Source organism: Centruroides vittatus, unplaced genomic scaffold (assembly GCF_030686945.1).
Source record: "Centruroides vittatus isolate TY-2023 unplaced genomic scaffold, ASM3068694v2 contig_301, whole genome shotgun sequence".
In the NCBI taxonomy this organism is placed as follows: Eukaryota; Metazoa; Arthropoda; class Arachnida; order Scorpiones; family Buthidae; genus Centruroides; species Centruroides vittatus.
The window spans coordinates 1,050,870-1,075,614 of NW_027121927.1; the positions used below are offsets into that span (position 1 = coordinate 1,050,870).

General features: G+C 33.9%; 1 protein-coding gene and 1 long non-coding RNA gene across 3 annotated transcripts in view; both read left to right on the plus strand.

Annotated features, from left to right (window-relative positions):
* Positions 1-11,406: 11,406 nt before the first annotated feature.
* On the plus strand, positions 11,407-13,292 carry LOC136972797 (uncharacterized). 2 transcript variants are annotated; one of them, XR_010880390.1, is made up of 3 exons: positions 11,407-11,449; positions 12,366-12,446; positions 12,520-13,292. It is a non-coding gene; the product is annotated as an uncharacterized lncRNA (long non-coding RNA). The 2 variants fall into 2 exon arrangements; XR_010880391.1 differs by lacking the exon at positions 11,407-11,449 and adding an exon at positions 11,963-12,082.
* Positions 13,293-16,487: 3,195 nt separating this feature from the next.
* The window catches only part of LOC136972734 (tissue inhibitor of metalloproteinase-like), a 49,661-nt gene continuing 41,403 nt past the window's right edge, over positions 16,488-24,745 (plus strand). Inside the window, exon 1 of the mRNA XM_067267342.1 lies at positions 16,488-16,712. Within this exon, the coding sequence (XP_067123443.1) occupies positions 16,678-16,712 (35 nt within the window). The 5' untranslated portion in view covers positions 16,488-16,677. The remainder of the gene's footprint in view (positions 16,713-24,745) is intronic.

A 24,745-nucleotide genomic window follows, 5' to 3' on the forward strand; every position in this document is an offset into this window, starting at 1 on the left:
TCTGGTTATGGGGTTACCTCAAAGCCACAGTTTACGGTGATAACATAAACAATTTGGGGAATTGAAAAATGCGATACACCAACATGTTCGTAACATTCCTCCTGATATGCTGTTGAGAACACAGTAATGCGATTTAACTTGCTTTCAGAAAATGGTGGACGCCATATTGAACATGCTTTGTAACACGTGTTAGAAACGGTTAAAAACATTTTCTACTGAAGTGATCATGTCTTATTTCGTTTAACAATATTGCATATAGCGTCATCCCCCGCTGGTGGTGAGTTTTTGAACTTTTTTTTTTTGCGGAAAATAAAATTCCATGACTTCCTGTAAACTATTACCAAGTTTGATAACATTTTGTTTAGTAGTTTTCCATTTCAAAGTGGAACTTTAATTATAAAGACCTTGTATTATGCTCACTCGTAACAGTTACAAGAACAAAAGGCAATCCAGTACAAATATTTTTGTTTGTTTAGTTAAGTTACGGCAACGCAATACTTGGGCTAAGTCTTTTTAAGGGTAACTGGCCCCTATTCAGCCGTTACAGACGTGGAAAAAACTCGGAAAACTCTACGTGAATAGCCAGTCCTGCGAGGCGCGAAACCATAGCCGAACTCCCAGTGTTTAGAGAAGGGAACTGCTTGGCCGCTGGTGAGCCATTTCAATTTATTCATCAGTAAAAAGTTTTCTGTGATAAAAATGAGTAACTAATTTAAAAATAAAATGAAACTTTATTTTGGGAATTAATATTCATATATCGGCGATTGTGTAGAAAGGAGTAGTCTTCTAATGATATACCTACTAAATCTTGTTCCTGGAGTTATTTTCTCCGCAATTTTGTAAATCAAACTTCCTTTAAAAGAAAGTTTGATTTACAAAATTGCGGAGAAAATAACCGTTTGTATTGTGAGTGAACCAGATCCATGACATGAGTTGGATTTGTTGGCAAAGTGTACCCTTTCTCTGCCAAAGATTACCTGTTATATTCACTTTTTGCAATAGAATTAATAACTATACCAACTAGCGTAGACAACTTTGTAACAATTTCTTGCAAAGTATTCTCTTTTATTAAAAATGATGATAGATTTTGCTGAGAGGCTTTCCTCTTGTTACTACTACATCCATGTTCTTCACTTTTATTATCAGAATCACTAGTAGAAGACTTGTTTATATTGTGCTTAGCATGCAGGTGTCTGATAAGACCACTAGTAGACCAACCTTTGCACTTTATCTCAGCTTTATACTCTTTACAGGTTGATGATTTTTGTACTTGGTTTTTTAAAAACTGTTTCCAAACAAATGACTCTGACATTACATTGGTTTGATTTTATAAATTATATTAAAATAAATTGTTGTAAAATACGAGTAATCGACTAATAAAAGAATTTCAAATAATCACACTTACAATTACAAACGATAGGATATAAATGGGAATATAAGCTGTAACAAATTCCTTAACTTATAAATTCGAATTCGAAACTAAAGTGCGATGAGTGATATTTACTTTCAGCGAGTGCTCCGCTGCTCAATGATGCGCAAACACAATACATAGATATTACATGAACTAACAAGTAGAGACTTGTAAAACATAAATAATAATATGCAGCATGAAACCTGAAAATTTCTCTTTTGGGTGAGTCTTCAAAATGCAACTTTTCATATAATAAATGGTCGAAAGAAAACCTGAAATGATAAATTATTATTGAAATGCGAGATTTCCCGGGATTTTTCCCGTAGGGAATAAACGGCGGGAATCCCGGGAAAGAAACCCTCTTTTCACATAGTAACAGAATTTAAATGTGTTCATTTGATTATACGCACAATATACATTTTAGGATGGACGACCTTCGACACCATAGTCCTTAGGGTCATCTCTAATCATCATAAGCCGACTCTGGTGACATCGTAAAATCCTGTTTTCGCCGCACGTCACAAAAATATGCCTGGGCAGGACGCGAAATTTTTGAAAAATATCTTACATCGGAGGACGGGAATTTCAAAACAACGCAGTTGTTTTTGTCTAAAATTTTTAATGGAGTAACAATAATCATTTTGTTCAAAAACCATAAGACGCCCTCGTGATAATTTAGAAAGATCTGCGCTAATTGATTATCAGAACATGCATTAATTTAAGATGAAGCGCGCCTTTTCTTTTGACTTTAATCTTGGTTTTTCGGCCTCTAATTATATCGAAATAATAGCAAAATATTACGAAAAAGACTGAATATTAAATATTAGAGATCAGCGTGACTCTACAAACAAAGTTGAATTTGAATGTAAGGTTTAAATGATGATTTAAACCTGAAAATACCTTGGGAAAGTTAATAATAATGACGAATTATCGGTGTGTTACGATAGTTGACACCAAAGGAATCAACAATTATAACATTTTTATTTGTATCCTATGCCGACATTACAGAAAGCGTTAGCGCTTGACAATTTTCGACCGATTGAAGCGTTTACTCGATTACCTAGAAAATATTTGTAACGCTTCACTTATACAAAAATTAATTTATAATTCGTATACCGTGTTAATAGATTAATATCGTTCCAATCACAAATATACTCGTGTAAAATAGCCAATTATTTAACTCCTTTTACACACAATTACAAGAAATATTCCTTCCATGGAATCAAATCAGGACGAGTATTTCCGTAGGAATTTTTCTAAATAACTCTCCGGATATATGTATTTTAGTCTCTAACCACTTCGTACGCCTTTTGGCTGGCCGAATCCACAACGGGTGTGGAAAAAACCTTTTTGGTGCCACAGAGCAGAAAAAGCCAAAATAATAAAATGAAAACAAGTATATATATATCAGGAGATTTTAGAATTCGAGATTTAAAATAAAAATAACACGTAGTTTACATATCTAAATACAATATAATTTTTATAGGAGAAAAGTTACAAATGTTAACTGCAAACTCTGGAAGTTGTCGGGCAAAGTCCTTTTAAATAAGGTTGTCGAGATATAAAAGGACTTCATTCGTAACGTCATTTTCAAGTTATCGACCACTTGCAAATTTTAAATAAGATAGAGAAAAAATGTAACCTTCCAGACTTTTTAAATTAATAAAGATTTGAGGTAGAAGAAAAGACTATGGAAATCCATAAATTAAATTATTTAAGAAAAACACAATGGTGAATGAAAAATGGAAAAATCGAAAATAGGCTGTGGCAGATTTAGCCATGGGCCTAAAGTAGGTATTGCCTTGGTCCGGGTTCCTGCCGTAAATCAATTTGTAACTTTACTTATAAATAAATAAAATTTTCAGTGTGAACAACCAATGATCACGATAACACTTTTTGGTTTCCAGGAAGATTGTATTGGTAAATGTAATAAATTAAAAATTATTGACTCTTCTTGAGGACCAAGATGATTACTTTTGGCTAGGGTGTGAAATTTCTATAATTCGGCACACATTTCTAGAAAGAACGAACGTTCTTTCTAGAAAACATTACTCGTCCGTTCTTTTTTAAAGCAAACGACATATTTAGAGATCGGATATCTTTCAATAAGAAAGATAAATTACGTTAAAAATTATATCCAGACAGCTATTCATGAAAAATTCCTAGGAAATTCTCGCCCTGATTCGATATAAAAAATTAACATTTCGTTAATTTCTCGTGGCAACACTGTAATTTCTTCATGCACGTTGTCCAAAAGTCGACTTCCATCCGGTTTCCGATCTGGCAGAATCTCGCGAAAGATTTTTTTGAGACTCCAAACAATTAATTGGCTCGGGTGGGGAAAAGTGATGCGGCCGGATAAACAAACGCGGTAGAACGATAACGTAGAAAATGTTAAAATTGTCGTACCCGGTCCTTAAAAATTTTGGTGGAAAATATAGTGTTATATTTTTCTATAATTTCATATGTCAGCCGTTCGGTCTACTTCTACTTGATAAACACCTTAATGATTTATTAACGCTAAAAATTTTCAATAGATTACAGCGTCATATTTTACTCCAGCGTCCATTCTGTTGAATAAAAACCGTAACGCTTGAACACAAATTTATTCACGCACGAAACAAAACTCTTTAATGATTATAACGGAACGAAATAGATAAAAAGAACTATAAATGACGTCTTGGTTTGGTTTATTCGTATACGGCAAGTGTCGCAAATTGGCGGCCCGCGGGCCGGATAAGGCCCTTAAGGCTTTATATCCGGCCCGCGGTCTTGATAGTTTATTTTCTAAAAATCGATGTTTCTAACATCTCGCGGGGATTAAAAACAGAAAAAAATTCAACTACTCAACAAAAGCAAAACTTATTACGACTCGCTTTAATATTGTATATTAAAAAAATAAAATATTTAATATTATATATAAGTGCAACAGTCTTCTACATAATTTTTAAGAGATATCTTCCTATATTTGTTTGAGAACAAAATACCAATGCGTACAATTTTTAATATTTTTAAATAAATTTTTTTAAATTTTATTTTTATTATATTTTATACGACCCCAAGAGCTCAATACCGACCACATTATGAATCCCTACTTTTGGACTTTCTTTTCCAAATAATTTCGTCACTTCCGTCTTCGACAACTCTACCCTCCCCGTAATAAAATACGCGGAATCATTGGCTTGCCGATCCGTCCATCGATACCAAATCGATGACGAAACCATCGCTCGGTATCGATTTTCTCTGCAAAATAATTTTAGTAGATATTCGTTGGATACCTATTTGTTATCTCCAACGTGCGAATAAATGTTTATCGGTATTCTGGTCGATACTTCCATCAGGAACTTAAGTTCCGACTAGTCTATAGGTTTGTTCTATTCGTTTATATTTACTGATTTAAATAAATTAAATCTTTACAGTTATATTATCTCAAACTGGAAATGTTTGAATCCAGCTGTTTAATGTCCCTTAAATATTCAGTCACTATTTCTGATAGATTTTCGAAGGTGGTGTAGTAAAATCGGAACCTGAATAAAACGCAAATCTGCCAAAACGGAAAAATTCTTCAGAACGGAGTGATTTTCTATGTTAAATTCTATTAAAAGCGGGTTGAACTCGAATACGACGATTTTGATACTCGAATTGGCCTGTTCCTGTCGTGTGAGTTCATAAGGATCGTTTCCGAAAAGTACTCGAATAACGAGAACTTTTCGCAGTCGAATAAAGAATTTTCAACTCGTAATACTTCAAAGCCACTTCTGCAGTCCGTCTTTAGGGGAGGGCCTACGGGGCCCGGCCCCAGGGCCCCAGGGCCCCGAGGTCGTAGGGGCCTCTGAATCGGAAAGTTACAAAGAAAACAAATAGGTTAGTTGAAATGAAGAAACAATTAATAATACGATTGAAATTACTTCTCCAACATGTAGTGTGAAGTGGTTGAGTACAGGGTGAAAAATCTCACTGGCTAAAAAAACAAGGTCAACAGATTTTCTGGGATATGTTAAAAGGGTGATAGCACGATATCGGCAACCGGTCTCGCCCGTGCTAGCTACACCAGCGACCCCTAGGTCTGTAATCTAGTATCGATTCTGTTTCTTCATGGGGGCCCCCCAACATTCTTCTGGCCCAGGGCCCCTTACGTTCTAAAGACGGCACTGTTCTGACCCCTAAGTTAGAATTAAGTTATTTAGTTCGAGACTTTCTCAAAACAAAAGATCATTTATTGGCTCAGCAAAGGCTTCGTTATGGCATAAAATTTTCTCAGTTACTGTAAGATATACAGGAAGAACCAATTAAATAAAGTTGATGGTGATCCATTGTTCATCAATAAAACTTTAATATTCAAGAACTCGTGGGAAGAGTTTAACTTAAACATTACCTCGAGCAATGAAGGTTTTTTCATTGATTCGTCTAAAGTCAGTTTGATGTCATTTTTGTTCCGCAATGGAAATAAGTAACTTTCTTCCGTTTTTTGTGTTTCTTCTATGTTTCTTTATTCTGTCGTGAGCTGTAAGGAGAAAGAAACGTAGGAGAGTCTTTGAATTTTGTTGCGAAAATACGCTGCGAAGAACAATGATGAAATACGTCCGCCGACCTAAAAGTTACATAAATTCCGACTGAGTTACGAGGATACAATACACTGTGTAGCTTTCAACGAAAAACTGACTACAAAATAAAACCATGGCCACTTCGTTCGGAAACAATACCAAGTCAGAAGAATTAGTTTTTTAGTGATTAAGTCGAAAATCACTTTACTTTCATTGCACTGATTTCTTAAAAGTAGGGAAGAAGATGAATGCGAACGGTTTGACTATTTAAAACAAAATTTCCTAAAATAATGAGATTAATATAAAAGGTATTTTAATCGATTTTCAAAATAACATCGAAGACCAGGATTTACCCAGGATCGGATTTAAGGGCGGGCATCCTTGGCAATTGCTCAGTGATTTCCATATAAAAAGGGCCTTCAAAATATGAAAATAATAAAAATGAAACTTAGGAACGAATGAGTAGAGAAACGAAAAGAAAACAAGTAAAGAATGAATCAAAAAACGAAATGCACAACAGACTATATTTGTAAATACTATGTACAGTACGCTATAATAAATTTATTCACAGATTTTTATAATATATTAAATATATATACAGTATAAATAATTAGTTTTTACTTACACGAGCTTTAGTCGATACAGTTACAGGAATTGCCACAACTTTGAGTGCCTGGGCTCCCATATATTAAATTTTTTCCTATACTGAAAGAAGAGACATTCTGAAACGTCCAGTGAAACTTTCTACACAAGAAATTACAGTGAAATTGTGCAGGAACAGTATTATAATCTTAATACTTGTTCCTATAATACTGTCATACAGTATTATAGGAAAAAGTATAACATTTTATTAAAACTTAACTTTCTGCATTTCTGTTTAGACTTTTCCCAAAAACACGTGAATGGTGTTCGACAAATATGGCGAGACGTTCCATTGAAACACTTCCCAAATTGAAGGGAAGCAGTATGTAAAATGGAATCCAAAAATGTCGGCGAATTATTGCTAGAACCTAGTGGCAGATACGGGAAGAGATAGGCACATATTTTACAATTAATGAAAACTTTTCTTTTAAATATATATGAATTACAAAAAAATACTTTTAAAATGTATGACATTGAATGATTACTTAAAACCTGATAATTCTAGAGATATTGACGGAACAGATTTATCTAGTGAACAATAAAAATAATAATTTAGAAAATAGTGTTACAAATGTGTTTATTGCTCTGAGAACTTTTACGACATTGCCAGTATTGGAAACAGGTTCAAAAAGGATATTTTCAAACTTAGAGATTATGAAAACGTACAGTACAGTACACTCGCTCTACTATGGCTCTGGAACGACTCACTGGCCAATTAATATAGAGCATGAAATTACATCTACAATCGATATAGATCACTGTTTCTCAAACTACTGTTCCTTTTTAGTGCATTATATCTTATATACTGTATTTTTTTTATTTGTTTCAAAATGGATTTTTGTTCTCTTGTCTTCCGACATTTCTAATGTCCTTTGCCTTCCTGTGGCTCCTTGAATCTTCTACTGCTTTGAAGGGGCAGTACGCCCACTTTGTAAATCATTGATATTGATGAATTAATTCCAAACTTTGCCTAAGCAAAAGCCCAAAAGATTAAGTTTTCCTAATTTTTGTGTTTAACATGCAATATTAGGAGTAATCACGTATGTGTTCAAATGTATTAGTGTTAATTAATAAGAATTTTCTGAAATGTTCATAATTGTATTATTTTTAAAAATATCCACGTGTTAGTGTGTGTGTGTGTGCTTGTGTTAATATGATAATATATAGATAATTATATTACTATATTATATAGGCCTACACAGTATTTAAGATATATGTTATGAATTATTTTTATATAGATAGTATATAATGTATATCTTATATGTATTATATAATATAGCGTTATATGTATATATTTCATATATGTGCTATATATTCGCTTGTGCCAGTAAATATAGGTGGCGTATGAGTCGACCAAAATGGCTGCCACAAAGGGTATAACGTGCTTGACAACGTACGAGAGTTACTTGTGTGTTGTCTTTTTAATAACTTTTCTCTCTGTAGTCAAAATGTTTTATTCGCATTTGTATCCGACATTAATCCTAGTTGAGTTCGTAGTTGTTTATGTCACGATGATTACACTTTGTGACATTTTAGAATATGTGGCTGATCGAAAAAGATGTCTTACAGAAGGAGAGGAAATACTAAAACTGATAACTTCACGTCTATCCAGCCTTTCTCAGCAAAGAATTCACTTCAGTTTCACCACAGCTAATTTTGCTGAGCTTAAAATTCTTTTATACAAATGTTTTCACTCTATCTAATATAATATTAAACCTGACATCGTCAGGTTTAATATTATAAATGTTCTCAAAATGGAACGTACCGTTTTCGAATATTTTACATATTTAAAATTCAATAAAATAATTTAACTTTAAAATAAATTGAAAGAAGTGTGTATATTAAATAAATAAATAAACAAATAAAACAAAGCTAAGTGGAAAGAAATGATTTAAAAGTTTTTAAATGCCATTCTTTTTTCTATTAAATATTTCCACGCTGTTGGAAGCGCATTAGCATCCATAGCATTTAGGCAACGGTTTTTCATTTTACTTCTATAAATTTCCACCTTTTCCATCTCCAACGCAATGGATGGAGAGTGCACCGTTTAAATGACTTTAGCCTCTTCCCATTTTACAATCGTTCCTTCAATCTGTGCTATAATTGATAATATTGTGTTGTGTCTTTTGTCAAAATTGTATGTATGTTCTCGCAGACGTACCGCCAGGTTTCTTCTAGTCACACCCACATAATTTTTTTCGATTCCTAACTGTTGATTTTCAAATGGAATTTTATATACCCCAGCTTTACCTTCCTTTTTTACGCTGTCTTTATCGTTCTGTAGCAAGCTACAGATATTAGGCGCTCTTTTATAGATCATTCTCGATTTTTATAAAAAACAGAGCATTTGATACAATGTTGACAAACGACACAACACAATATTATCAATTATAGCACAGATTGAAGGAACGATTGTAAAATGGGAAGAGGCTAAAGTCATTTAAACGGTGCACTCTCCATCCATTGCGTTGGAGATGGAAAAGGTGAAAATTTATAGAAGTAAAATGAAAAACCGTTGCCTAAATGCTATGGATGCTAATGCGCTTCCAACAGCGTGGAAATATATAATAGAAAAAAGAATGGCATTTAAAAACTTTTAAATCATTTCTTTCCACTTAGCTTTGTTTTATTTGTTTATTTATTTATTTAATATACACACTTCTTTCAATTTATTTTAAAGTTAAATTATTTTATTGAATTTTAAATATGTAAAATATTCGAAAACGGTACGTTCCATTTTGGAACATTTATAATATTAAACCTGACGATGGCCTATATTAGATAGGGTGAACACTTTCTATTCTAACAAATTACTTTATACCCATAGCAGCCGCCATTATGTAGTTCGCGCTAATACCGCTAGGTGTCAGATCTATCGTTGGCACAAGCGAATAGATAATATACAAGAAAGCCTAAATTTTCGTTGTCTGCGGGTGTCAAATACCCTTGTGCCCGTCCTGCATAATATAAAAATTGGATATGTTGCAAAATTTGTAAATAAGAAATTTAAACTGACATTGAAAGTTGTAAGTGATCTAGTTTTAATTCTTTCGACAATTATAAATTTTCATTCAAATATTATTTTGATATTTTAGAAATAACATCATTTTCGTTATTTGTAATAAATCGATAAATATTTCTTTAAACATGCAATATGAACTACAGTAGCTGCAGTTTTGTATATAAAAATTATTTGGATCATCGTAAAGATTTTATATGTATATGTCTTGCTGTCGACTGTGTGACTGGGAAGTAAAAGCAAGTGCAAAACTTTATAGAAATTAGCGCCAGGTGAAGCTTAGAGGGAACGTTGATCCAGAGTAGTTCGATCTGATCGAAGTAGAAATCCTTTCAACTCGTGCCGAATGACTGTGGTCGAAAATACGTCGAACTGGCTTCGATTAGATGTGTAAACATTTGCAGCGACGAGAACCAACAGGTCGAATGCCTGGCGCTGTTGGTGTACTGTGTATAATGGAAAAGGCGTGTCGATTTATTTCGAAAAACGTATCGAAGGAAAATATCATTTAACATAGCAAATAGTGGACAGGTTCCAATATGAATAAATACGTAGAAATTTACCAAAAGTACGAAATATTGAAGCTCTTACAGGAGACATTTTGATGCCACTAAGTACTGTACATTTCGTCTCAAAATCCATAATACAATAGAATCCAACAGCGTCGTCTATTCTTCCCTTCTAACTTTTCATTTATTTCCTCTCGCATTGAACAACAAATTATTTGTATTCTCCATTTACTATTTCATTCGTCGTTCGACCTAGGTCGACCCGTAAAAACGCACCTGGCTTATTTTATGTTTATGTCGCAAGTCGTTAGATTCGAATCGACCCGTGTACACCACCTTTAACGTAAGTATTCCGAAATGAACAATTATGAGAACTACATAGCAAACGTCGTTAAAACTATGATAACAGCAAATTATTTTTATGCTTATTTGTCCATTAATAAATGGACAAAGCATGATTTCTCTCCACCCACACCATCCTCCTCACTTGGAAACCGATAAAAGTAACAATTGTAGCATTTAATTGTGATATGTCAGTGTGTAAAATGCATAGTAGTGTAAATGTATGTGGTGGACTAGGGGCACGGCTAATCTCAAAAATATGATAATAAAGCATTTTTTAAATATTAAAAAGTGTGAAAAGTTTCTTTCTCTTCAGAATTAGTAATGAGTAGCGAGTGTTAAATCAACGTGTTAAAATGCAATCGCGATTCGCAAAACAGGAAGCATTCGGGAAAGAACGTCGCTACCCACTCAAAATTCTTTTTTTTTCGCTTTAATTGGTTTTCTTAATGAACTAAGCTTAAAATCTTTGTCGTAATTACAAATACTTTGTCACTTGTATAAGTTTATAGAAGTTTCAGTTTTTCAGTTGGTTGATCGCCGAGTGTTTGAAGAGCGAAAAAATTCGTCTGGGGTTTTCCCTCGCTAGTTACATTTTGTCTTCCATAACATTGAACGTTTGTTAAAATTTTAAAAAAGTAAACGCCGTTTTATGACTACGACTCATAGAGTTAAACATATATTTTTATTGGAAGCATTCGGACTTGGTTAGTAAGTAGACGTATTGGCCACTAAAGCAGAAAATATGTTCCCCTTTTCTCTGTCGTGTTTATGCACGGACAGATAGAAATATCTCGAGACGTCTTCGAAACACGATAAATCCTCCCTCGTCCCGTTAGAATGGCGAACGGACTAACGTCAGAAGCGACTATAAACACAGGAACCGGTAAATAGTTGTGGAGGTCGATCTAAAAATAACCGTCGAAGAAACGTACTTCCGGGATAGTAAATTCTTCGGGCGCGTGACGTTTCCCGTCAAAAGGTAAACAAAATCGACTTCTCGGTAAACGATTTTTAACCCTCGTCGGCCAAAACTAATTATACGGGAAGGCACTTCCTACACTTTATTACCGATATTTTAGGTTGTTAACATATCGTCCCCTCGTAAATTTCTATTCCTTTTTTTAAAAGGACGAATTTCGGAACGAAAAAGTCGAACGATGTATTTTTAATCTTCTCGGAAATATATCCTTTTGAATATTCCATAGAAGGGTTTAGTAAATATCAAGATTTTCGTTTCGAATCGTTTAACACTTACGACCTTGGCGTGCCAAAATATTCACGCTCCGGCGGACGCTCTAACGATTGTTTTGACTGAAAGCCAGAGTTTTCCTTCGTTCTTCCCTCCACAAATAATAAATATCGTTTTTAGCACAATGTTACCGACCTTTTCGGATATCGGTAACGATTCCTCCCTCCCGTCAATCGGAATTTTGGACAACTTATTCAAAAATTGTCGTTTATCGACTCGGTCTGGTGCGTTATCCATTATCAATCGAGGCGAAGACAATGGGTGCGTTAATTAACGGGGGGTGGGCGAAATCGAGCGTCGCCTACGGCCGTATAAAACGAAGTAAAGGGGCGAGGCGAGTATTGCTGGAAGGAAAATCGAACAGTAAGGATTGACTTTATCGGTTTACCTTAAAGTCTATCGCTCCCGTCTAAAATGTTCTGGTAGATTCTGTTAGCTTTTCTAGGGCTGTTTGTATTAGTGGTAGTTATATTTTGCTGGAAATTAATGCTTTTGTTCCGATTCGAAACGAAATCTTAAATCTCTCTCTCACCGAATTTTCTTTCGTTATTTTCGAAAATAAAATTTTTACGTAGGCTATCGATTTTGGTATTTTACGAAAACGTTTTTAGATCTATTCTAGATAATTCTAGATCTTTCTTGTCAGATCCGTCGGAGAAAATGGCTAAATTGACCATCGTTCTAGTTGTCGCCCTATCCGTCGTCGTCTCCATCGTCGCCTACCACGGTAAGACAACTCTCCCCAAACGATTCTCTGCGATCTAAAATTTACAGACTTTTTTATCCTCGTAAAAATTTAGGACAGTTCGGACCGAAGTACAGAAGGTGTCATCAGTGGCCGGAAGTAGAGGAGAGCCTGTGTCCTAATGGACCCACCCTGGCATTATCCACTTGTAATTCGACCGCCGACTGTCCTCCTCCCCTCCTCTGCTGTTACCGGCGGGAAGACTGCGCCAAACACTGCAAAAAAGGACACTAGACATTTCTGTCCGAAATGGAACGGCTGACGTTTACACGGCGAGAACCACAAACATTTCTCTATTCTGGAATACCACAAGCAAATGAGAAAAACTGTAAATTATATTTATATAGTTGAAATTCCGAAAGATGTAACCTACATTTTTTGTCATAAGTTACATGCACTGTACTGTATTGTATTGTACATTCTAAATCAGTTAATAATGAATGATGTTTAATGTAGGCCCTACAGATATTTGTAATCGATGTTTACTTTTCTCCTTCAGATTTATTTACTCGATTATTTTCTATCGGGCATCAGAAAGAAGTGTCGTGACCTCGCCTCCCTGTACCAATGCGCGAATAAAGGTTGATTTCAAATTGATTTTAAGCATATATCAAATTCTGGACGAGAACAGAGAGAAGTCGAATCTGTTTACCAGGAAATCTCTCCCAAAAATATCCTCTAGACTGGAATTTCGATGAATGGAATACTTGAGACACGACGAGTAAACATCATCGCCCCCGTTTACACGGTTCTCTCCGACCTCGAGCGTACGTCTGTCGACGGGCGAAACTTGGCAATAGAGTTATTTAGATAGGAGAGTGACGTAAGTGGTCGTCTATCAGAAAAACGTCGGACAAAAGCGAAATTAATCTATTGGTCATGAAGTTTTATCGGAAAATTCGTTAAATATGGCTTTGTTATTTATCAGTTCAAATGGAGAGATGAATTGCGCGAATGGATCAAAGTTAAACTTCCGCCGTTTTATTTCGCAGCAAAAATAAACTCCAAACGGTTTGATCGACGAACGAAAGATAGAAGCCGTTTGCACCTTTCTAACGAAAGGCAAAAGACCGAAAATGTTTCTTCCCTTTCTTTTATGCAGCGGAATAAGTTCATCTTTAGAATACTTTTTAATCTTTTTATTTTCGGAACTTATCCGAGAGGATCGTTGCCAATTATTTAAATGCGGCACAGTGAAAGCAACAATTTTATGTCCTCGTTTTGCTTAGAAATACGTGTACTGTACCATTTATACACCAAATCTAAAGCATTGAAATAAGTTATTTTGTAAACGTTCGAAAATTATAATTTATAAATGGATATTGTCATTTATTTATCAGGAAAATCCTACCTACCGGGAGGAAAACACTTTCAAATTTCGATTAGATTTAAAGACAAGCTGAGGTTTATTTGAATCCGGACCCAAACCTGGCAAATATCCGCACGAAAAAGTAATCATTTTTGAGCTAATTCTCCAAGGCTTTTATTTTTGTAATTGTTGGGCGGCTACAAAATAATCTGTTCGGTGGGTCCAACGTGGTAATATCGTTCTTTTCTTCGTGGCAGGGGTACGAGGACATAAGCCGACGAACCACAGATTGTTTCGTCCGTTCATTCGCTTGTTACCTCCCTCTATAGAAAACTACGGATCAAATGCCGAATTAGGAAAGCAAAATTTATTCATTAAGAACAGTTTAACTACGGTACGTAACCTAAGCTTATAATGAAGCTAATTTAACATTTTAGCGATATTTTCTGTAATTAAATTGGTTTTCTATTAAAGAAGTTTGACAAATTTCTTTTCGTCTCTCTATCGATATTCGTTTGTCTCTTTTTGTCGCGACGTTTTAAAAAAGCACTCCAAGTATGTGGAGTGTCTTTCTTACTGAGTATAATACTTTTAATTATGTTCGCCCTTGGATTTTTCACTAATTAGCAGATTGGAATTTCTGCTCCCTTTTCGAACGACGACGGTAAATGAAAACAACAGATCTCGACCGTGTCGGCCGTGCTTATTTCTTCTACTCTTTATAAATTAAAAATCGACCACATAACCAAAGTTCCAGATCGTCAAAAAATGGCTTTTAAGTAAAGTGTATGGAGTCGCCATCATGGACTGAATCCCTTTTGAGACGAGAAAATTAAACTAGAAAATAATAAATATTTTACATTGAAATAATTACCATTTCAGAAGAGTTTATTTCGAGCTTAACGGGCAGTAAAATGTAAAGATAAAATAGATTTTAGTGAGACTTTGAAGGGAAGGGAGAAAATATAATAATAGAAAAGTAAGTTAAGTGATTAAAAAAAGGCTCTTCCTATAATTATATGAGTTTTCTAATTATTAATAAAGAAAATTTTGACGACTAAAAGAATAAACGTACGAGTTTCGAATTTAAAGAAATTAGGAGCCTTTAAATAATACCGAAGTTTCGATATCCAACAGAATAGAAGGCTTACGTTGCATTTTCGAAGGTCAAACCGTACGTTACATTCTCAGAAGCTAATACACAATACATTTACGTGTGATATAACTTCGAATATGCAACGTCAGCCTCTGGTTGTTATTAAATATCGAAACTTCTGTATTATCGAAAGTAGTTAAAACTAGTCTTCTGGTCATGAATTTGTAATTAAAACGTTTACGGAGGATCGAAATTGCGAAGAAATTTTGGACGTCGCTCTTTAAAGGATCGGTTACGGCGAAGACAAACGAAAAATTAAGCAATAATTAAGTTAAAGGATAAGAGTACGATTAAAATGTGGGAAATCCCTCCTGTTTTCTTTCCGAGGTCATATCCCACTTCTTAAAGAATTCGAATCGTTCGCCATAAAATTGTTAATGGGCGTTGATCCGATAAGTACTTTCGTTTTTTCTTTCCCTCTTCTACCTTTCTATCGGAACGTTGCCTCGTCTTATCGTCCTCAATGGGCTGTCGTGTTATGTCGTTTACCATTTCGGATCTTTTTACTCCGTTTCTGACCAGTCGGTTTTTTAAATTTCCCGAAAACTGGCGGCCAAATTTCCATTCGTCTTAACAAAAGTCGATACTAGAAACTATTTTGAAAACTCTTTGTTTTCGATAAAGAAAACGCGGCACGAAACGGACGATTTAAACAAAAGCGCCGGAAATAAAACTTTAGAATTAATTTAGAAGAGTCGAAATCCTTCCGGTATCATCGTGTATTAAAAATTTCCGAGTGTTAAATCAAACGTCACAAAGGATGAAAAAGCGGAAGTAGAATAGCTCGAACGTCACGTTTCATTTAATTTAGTAACGTAAAAAGTGGATAGATGGCGTTAATTTAGCGTTTTTGTGAAGAAAACCGAATCCGTAAGACGAATCCTACGATCGCTTCCTCTTTCTGCTTCCGCCTAGAAAGGGAATTCTTCCTTTTTACCGAAAGTTAACAATTCGAAGCGATATTTTAAAAATTTGATTTAGGGAGGCGCAGTGGCGTAGAGAGGGGTGCAAGGGGGTGTATCATGCACCGGGCGCCACTCGCAGAGGGGCGCCCAAATGGTCTCCAGGACAAACTATGTGTTTTTGGAGGGGGAGGAGGGCGCCAATAAAGTGTCGTGCCCCGGGCGCCAGTTATGTTCCCTACGCCACTGAGGAGGCGGTCCGATCCTTCTCCAAAATTCAAGTCTAACGACATATGCTCGACGAAAACCGGGGGTTTCGTCACTTTGGCGCGAAAACGCTCGTTTAATTTTCGGCTAAAATTAAGAGAATCTACCATTTTAGAAATAAAAAAAACACGCCAAAGGTAAACAGAATATGAATTTTTTGAAAGAAATGAAAGAAAACGGAGAAGAAACGGAAATCCGTTAGAGTGACGTCATCCATCTCTCCGATCGTTAAAGAACGTAGAGACGAACGTAAAACGAAAACGTGTATTAGAACTGTCTTTCCCGTAAAAAAACGAGAAAAGTTATAAATTTTATAAAGAAAAAGTTATGATTTAAATAAATAAATAAATAATTCAATGGACGAAGACTTTTGAGGGATGAAAAACGAAAGAGAGAATTTGAAGGAACGGAAATGTTGGACGAAAAAGGAAAATGAAGGCGAGAATTCGCTTTATAAGGAAAAGTAATCCGGGAAGTGAGTCAGATTAAATGCGTTTTTGCGATTTTTATTCGATGATTCATTCGATTAGTCGCTCGTTCGCGTCGCCACTATGACGTTTGAATCGCTCGACGATTATTATGACCGGAATAAACTCGGACGGCCTTCATCCAAGGTAATTCGTATTTTAAACAATTTCGTCCCTTTCAAATTCCGTACTCCTTTCTCCCGGACTTGGTCCCGTTAAATCCCACTCCTCCTTTTTTTCCCCAAATAATTATAAGAACTGACGTCGTTTTCTGAATTTATCGTTGAATAAATCTGAAAAAATGCGGAAATGTTTGTTTTCCAAAACATTTATTTGTCAGAAACCGATTAAATACGGGAAGTAATCGCATTACGTAATACGCATAAAGTGTATTGTGACGAAACGTATTATACCTGTTCCCACATCCCCGATAACATTCAAATAATATTTATTGTTTAATTTTCCAACGTCGTGTATTTGTAAAATCGACCCGTAAGGAGAAAGGTCGTCGACTTTCTCTTCCGCGGGAAACTTTCTTAAAATTTCGCTTTTGGAATTCTCGAGGACACTCCGGATAAGAACGTGAAAACATTAGATACACTTTCGCGAAAAACCAGACAAAATACAATACTTTTCTTTCCGATAACAAATTCAGAGATGAAAACTCTTCTAATTTCTTTTTTCCAATAATCTTTGCCGATTAGGATTTATCGTTTGTAATTATTTAGCTTTAGTCCGGCTAATACGAGTTGGCATTACTCGTTCGATCGTACGCGATTGGTTTCCTACGACTTAAGGACAGAGAGGAGGAACTTTGTTTTCGTTCCGTTATTTAGCAGAAAGTCCTTCTCATACACCGTAAATCGCGTAACAATTCCGCCAATCTACACGAGTATTAAATTGAAAACGTGACGCGATTGTAAATGAGAGGGAAAAAACGGGTAAACAAAGCCGGACGGAAGGAGAGAATGAAAAATAGTCGACTGGGGGTATCCCGTTCTTCGCTAAACGATTCTAGAACCTACCAAAGTAATCCGGCGTTTACGGTAAATTATTTGTTTACTGGCGTAGTGTATCCGACTCCGGATGGCGTCTCCAGAAACACTTAAGCCCTAGCCTGGCGGACGACGTTGATTGAACGTCTTAACACGTCGTCTGGTCTCGTTCTCTGTCCGAAATTCGAGACATGTCTGACTCCAATATAGCTTCGTTTCTCCGTTATTCTCGACGCTATTTATTTTGCAAGGAGGAAGACAAAACTATCTTCGATATTACGTCAGACGTGGGATGCGTCCAAGGAATAACGACTGAGGTAGAGACCGTGAAGCGTTTATTGGAAATGCGCTACGTCTGTAACGCAAAATATTAACTTATTTAAGATTTTAAGTAATTAAACTACTTATAAATACGGAATATTTTAAGTTGCATTTAAAACTGGGCTTCTTCGTCTTATAAACTAAAAGAAAAATCGAATTTTAATTAAAATCTAAATCTAAAACGGCAAATGACTAAGGTTAACTGTTGATATTTTTACTTTTTCTGTTTTACTCGCCACGTAATCCAGACCAGTAAGACGCTTGTTTCAAACAACTATTACGTATTAAATAGTCATTTGCGGATGTCCGTGGAATTTCAATTATGTTCTTTTGGCAAATTTACAAATCCACCGTTATCGTAACTGAAATGATATTAATATCGTGAGTAAGCGACTAAATGCGTTGGCGAAACAATATAAATCCTCGCGCAACGTTATTACTGATAGATTAGACTACTACGAGTAATATAGATCGTATTGTGTATATTGTTAATTTACGTTGTCATACTTAAAACAACTTCTGCTCTAAATCAACGTACGATCTCATCTCCAATATTCCAGTAATTCGTACAATTTATCTAATTGTAAAAATTAAATTTACCGTTACGATAAATTCGTTGGCCACTAATATGTCTTTAAACGTTCTATGAGCCTAAATTAACGAAAATCAAACTAATTATTACACACACACAAACACACGGGGTATCTGGCTTCAAAAAAGTTCAAAAACTACCTGTTTAGAGCTTAAATTTGCTTCTTTTATTGTCGATTTGAACTCTTGTTTTCGAAAACTTCGAATGATTTCAATCTTTTACAGATCTAAATTTATATACTATATTTAGGCTAGGTAAAATAATGTAATTTTGACTTCCGATGGTGTAGGGGAGTTGCTTGAAATTAGGACCGTATCGATTCAAAAATAATTGTTATATGCCAAAATATTATTTAATAAATTCAAAGATGTCTAAAAAGTGAATGACCAAAGACCGTCTCACGCAATCGAAATTTTCACGTCACCAATGTCAAAATTTAATGTTAAAATAATTTTAATTTAAAATAATGCACAAACGGAATTTGATTTTTTAGATAAAAGACATTTGTCTTTCCTCTTAAATATATAGCCTATTCTGCGAAACTATTAATTTACTAGTAAAAATTGCGATTATTGATATTTTACACGTAATTTTTGCGATTTTTTAAATATTATATATACTAATAGGTCCCGAGAACGCTGCAAAATTTTTGAAATCAAATTTGAGTGTTGATAAAAGTCGCGCATGCAATTTGCCTTCACGCTCAAAAACTATAAGATACTACACACATTTAGATTGCGCATACCGGTAACAACTTGTTTATATTATGGCATTGCAGTTTCACAATCGTACATATCGTGGAAACACACATGCTTTCGACTCGGATTAAAATAGAAAAAATCCAGTAACGAGTTGCATAACTTTCTCGGCAAAAAATTTAAATTTGTGTATGACGCCATCTGTTATGAGATTTTATGTTAAAAACTTTTATAGTATTAATTATTATAAAATGGCATAAAGCTTAATTTTGAAGCCAGAGATGAGTTTTATTATTATATAAAATTTAAAAAAAAAAAATTGTAAATGCTTCTATAAATGGCTCCTATCTTTCCATCTCTTGACCTTTAATCACCAAAATTTAATAGCATCATTTTTCCTAATAAATCAAACAATTGTTTGACCTATCGGGAAAGTAAGAGCAGCAGCGATTATATTACTGTAATATGTTTAATCGACAAAGATACATAAGAGGATGAAGAATATAGACGTAGATTTGGTCGATTTTGGCGCAATCATATTTTATTTTCATTTTGTCTTCGACCAAAGATGATATCATGTATGATGTCAGTCAACACTAGATTATCATTGGCTGGTCTTTTGCGGCTACAAGCAACCATAGTCACACGCTCGAAATTTAAACTACAAGAAAACTTCTGTGATGTGAGATTACATCAAAAGATGCAATGTACTGTACAGTACGTTCTGCAGTTTTGATAAAGTTACATCGTGTTCAGGCTAGTTAAAACATCTTTTTATTAAGTCCATCGTTGATTTGGCCAAGTCCACAACGGGGAGGTCGGGTGGTGAGGAATGAAGCCCGACATATCCGTGACGGATTCCCGTAGAATTCCTGGGATTTTTTGAGCTGTCCAGATCCTCTAGAGCGGTTGAGGGACTGCAACTACAGGATGGAAAATAATAGGCTATAATTTAGAAATGTAGGATAATTGTGCAATATGTTGGGAAATGTCCGGTTAGCTTCCATTATTTGTTTTTATAGGATAACTAATTAATTTAGATTTTCTAACATAAACACGAATTTGAGATTTTCTCTTCGATTATCTAGAGATTTTATAATCAAAGAATAAAAAGCATGTTAGGAATTCAAATTTTCGTTTTGCGAAACGACGATCACTTTATTTTTATACGATTAAATTTAATAAATGATTAATTTTAATCATTATTACAATCACATAAATGATAAATTGAAAACTAAATAAATAAATGGATTTTCAATCTAAAACTTTTAGATTAAAGTGTACTTTTCATGAAATATTCCACGATGACGACGTCGACGAATACGTGAGATATTTTCTATTACGTAGTTCAGATGTACTATATTTATTTTGCAACCGTTCGAAAAGTGAGGAACGTTAGTGGTTTTCCCCCACCAAAATCAATAACATAACTTTTTTTATAATAATAAAATGATTAATAAGCGGACGATATATTGATAAATGGTTCGTCGGGCATTATAGCTTATATAATGCGAAACATAAATATTTCCTTGCTTTGTTAATTGAATATTTGATTTTTTTTCTTTCTTTCTTTTGAAATAGTAGTAATGATAACAACTATCAATTTTATTGCGAAGTATTGCAAAATTTATACAAATTTCCACATGCAGAACAGAGATATTTCATCAGAAGTAACCGCTTTAAATCACATTTTTTATAATAGACAAATGCATTTTTTGTTTGCAAATCACAAAATGCGCAAGAGACAAAAAGTAAAAGGATAATATTTGACCAGAAAGATAAAATTTAGATCCAGTGAAGACTTTCAAGTATTTGGAAAGCCAAATCTCTTCAGATCCTATACATAAAAGATGTGAATTTTCGTATGGCATAAGCAAATAGGACATTCTACGAGATATCCGGAAGACCAAAACTTAAAAACCAGGCAACCGCGGTTACCTGTTGCTCAACGTTTTCGCCACTCTAACAGCAGATTAAGAGAACCAGGAGGAAAGTCCGATAATTTTCAATTATACTACGATATAAAATTTAAATAATAACAAAAGCTTAAAATTAGTAGTTTTGTTAAAATACAATAAATTTCTCTGTTTAAAAACTATTTAAGTTCGAAAAACACTAAATATTAGCTCAAAATTAAAATATTTATTACACAAATATTAAAATTAACATTTATATTCTTCATTATTAAAAAAAGCAAAGGGCAACTTTGAGAGTAGAGATGAGTTTTTAAAAATGTTGTAAATGCCAATAAAAAGAAAAGTTTTCATTAAGTCTGACCTCAGTGGAGATATGCCATACGATTTTCTATCTTTTCACCCTCTTGACCTTAACTACCAAAATTTAATATCATCAATGTCCCATATACAGAAATAACCCTGCCAAGTTTCAAAATGTTAGTTCAACCAGTCTGAAATATTTGTATATACCGATACAGATACAGACAGAATTTACTTTTGTAAAGGTTTTTTCTTATATTCTTCTGTTCCTGGTGTGCAAAAGCGTCGAGAAATGCAAAAAGGAAGAGGATCAGAGTTTGACCGATCACTATGTTTTCTGTTATATTCTATTACTGCCGGGAAAAGTTTCGAAAAGTATGATGTCGGTGCCAGATGATGAGAATATCTTGGAAGGACAATACACGTAATGGATAACTATTGAAAAAGGCAACAGAAAAATAAAGTGTAATACGAATGTCGTTAGAAATATACAGGATTTGGAATTTCGTCAAGTCGGAATGATTTATGTAGCCTATATATTTAGTTATTTTTAAATTCGTTCGTGACGAATGATTTTTGATTGTTGTTGTTGTTGTTATTGTTTTCATCTAATTTTTAAATTTCAGACATTATCTTTCGCTTTGAATAGTATCAAAATATTTCGGGTACAGCAAAATTCTTAACCGAGGAACGGTCGATTCGATAAACCTTAAAATATGATTTTACTCTTAATACTAATGTAAACTTATATCATGTGTTGTACCGTAGGTAGACAAAATATTCCTGGTGTTCGGTAACAAGTTATAGTATTGCTAATAAATCTAAACTAATATTTATACATGTTATTATGGAAAATTTCGATATTTAGTAAATAATTTGATGTAGAAAAATTGTAAATATTGGAAAATTCTAATTATCTCAGGAACTATTAAAGTGTAATCTTGTCGTATTGATTAATTTTATCACCTGGAAATAGTTTCGAAATAAATTATTAATAAAAATGGAATGACTAGAACAATTCGTAAAATCGAGATAGAGAGAGATAATTTTGTTACGAAACGTGGGGCGAGTAGGGGTCGAATTTTGTTATTTTCCCATTGGAAAAGAGAGAAAAATGAATAAAATGGAACATTTTGCGTCGAGTCAGCCGTCGAGTCGTCTTTTTGATTAAAATAAATCCAGCGTGGTTTTATATTTAAGAGATTATAGACATGTGTAATTCAATTACCTAATACGAATTCTTTATGTCTTTCTCTTTTAAGAAGCGTATTTCATATTCTTAGGACAACTTTACTAATTATCCGAATTCATTATTAATAATAATAATACGAAATACGACGATAATAGATATGATAGCCTATATCACATTTTTATCGGAATCATCTAGATGAATCGACCTTTTTATGCTTTTCTGTAGATAAAGGTTTAAACCATTTATAAAACATTAAATTTATATAACTTATATATAAATATCGATCAAAATAAATGACAGTTTTCTTCACAACGCATTACACGCTGATTTATAATACTATGTGTAACGATGCATTAGTAAACCGATGCTATCGATTCTGAGGACAAAAATGTACATTTTGCTGTTTTCCAAAATGAAAATCTTTATAATATTTAGAAAGTTTTCGATTTCTTTTCCTTTATTTAAATTTTTATATGTTTTTCGATATTAATAATGTTCTGTTTATTAATTATTCTCTCTTGCGGTTGTTAGGAAGTTCGAAATGTTCTCGTTTTTGAATGCATATTTTACTTAATTTTTTCTATTGGATATATAATTTCTTAAGCAAATAGATAATCGTTTAAAATTAAATAAACCATTGCTCGTCTTTGTGTTAGGTAAATATTAGCGACTAAACTGATTTTCGCACAAATATTGGTAGTAAACACAATTTATCATCAAGTTGTTATGTCAATTAACTTTGTTTTTAGTGATAACGACCGACTCCATAGAAGCACGGCAGATCTCTTCAATAGATATCAATCTTAGAATAAAAACAGTTTATTTAATTTTTTTTAAATTAAATTGAGTAGTATAAGTTTTGCGTATTGTCGTACGGGTTAAATAATAGAACTCGATAATACCTAAATCTCTTTCCTGTTTAGAAAGAAGAATGTCATTTTTGAATTAATTAATTTGCATAAATCAAAAATTATACAACATATAATTGAAGAAATATCTAACGGGAAACAAAGGTCCTCAATCATTATGATATAGTATCCAGACAACAATATAGACTTATAAGTATTGTTTTTTGTTTATGTTTTAGAGAAAGTATAACTTAAAGATTTTATTTAAAGTTGTGTTTGTATCTACTGTTTTAATTTGCTTTATAACAATTCAAAAATCAAGAAAAATATTAGAATTTTTGATCCAACAAAGGACAAATTTTGACACATCGTGGAGCACAAACTCAGTGGACATTAGCACAAAATACAACAGTGTTTCAACGTTTTAATAAAATATAAAAATGAAATATTATAATATAAATTGTTTTATTTTATTACGACAGAAATTTTAATAATATAACTTACAAGATATACGCTTACGCTTTCTTTTTAATTCAAGTAAATATTTCCACTTTAGAATAAAGAATAACTATCACATCAATGCGCTGGCGTTTGTTTGGATAGAAAAGTCTCATATAGCTTCATTACAATAGAGTACTGTACATAATTTAAGCCATTACTTTTCCATTACTTTTTCATTCTTGGCTTTTGTTTTATTATCAAGTCTAAGCTGCGATTCTTTTCTTTCTTTTATTTATTTATTTTTACTCATTCATCTCATTTTACTCGATTTATTTCCTTTTCTCATCTTTGGTAATGAAGGAGCATCTGATGGCAATGTAGTTTATCCTATTAAATTCTGCAATTACGATAGAACGGAAGAAATATGATCAGTCCTGCACGATAGGGGCAAAGACGTTGCTGTAGCAACGGATAGAAAATGTATAGGACGGCAAATTTCTGTAGAAATGAAACATAAGTTGGAAGCAGCCGTGACGCTGTCGTCGGGCGTATGTGTCTGACCGTTTTGATCAAACGTCAAGCAAATGAAGCAAAAACACACAAAAATACCCATCTCTGTGTGCATGCTAGAGCGTTGCACACGCTATTGTTAGTTGAAAGTAACTTACTGCGACTTGAATGAGTTTTGCGTCTGGAATAAGAAAATTTTTCTCAGTGAGCTGTCAGTAGCCTATCTGTTTCGTAAAAATAGTAAATAATGCGATGTGTTCCAGGTGTTTTAGGTGCTAGGAACATATAAACGTATTGCGCTTGGCAGAAAACAACTCAGCCAAATTGAGATCATAGACTCGGTAAATAATTATACTGTATTTGGGTT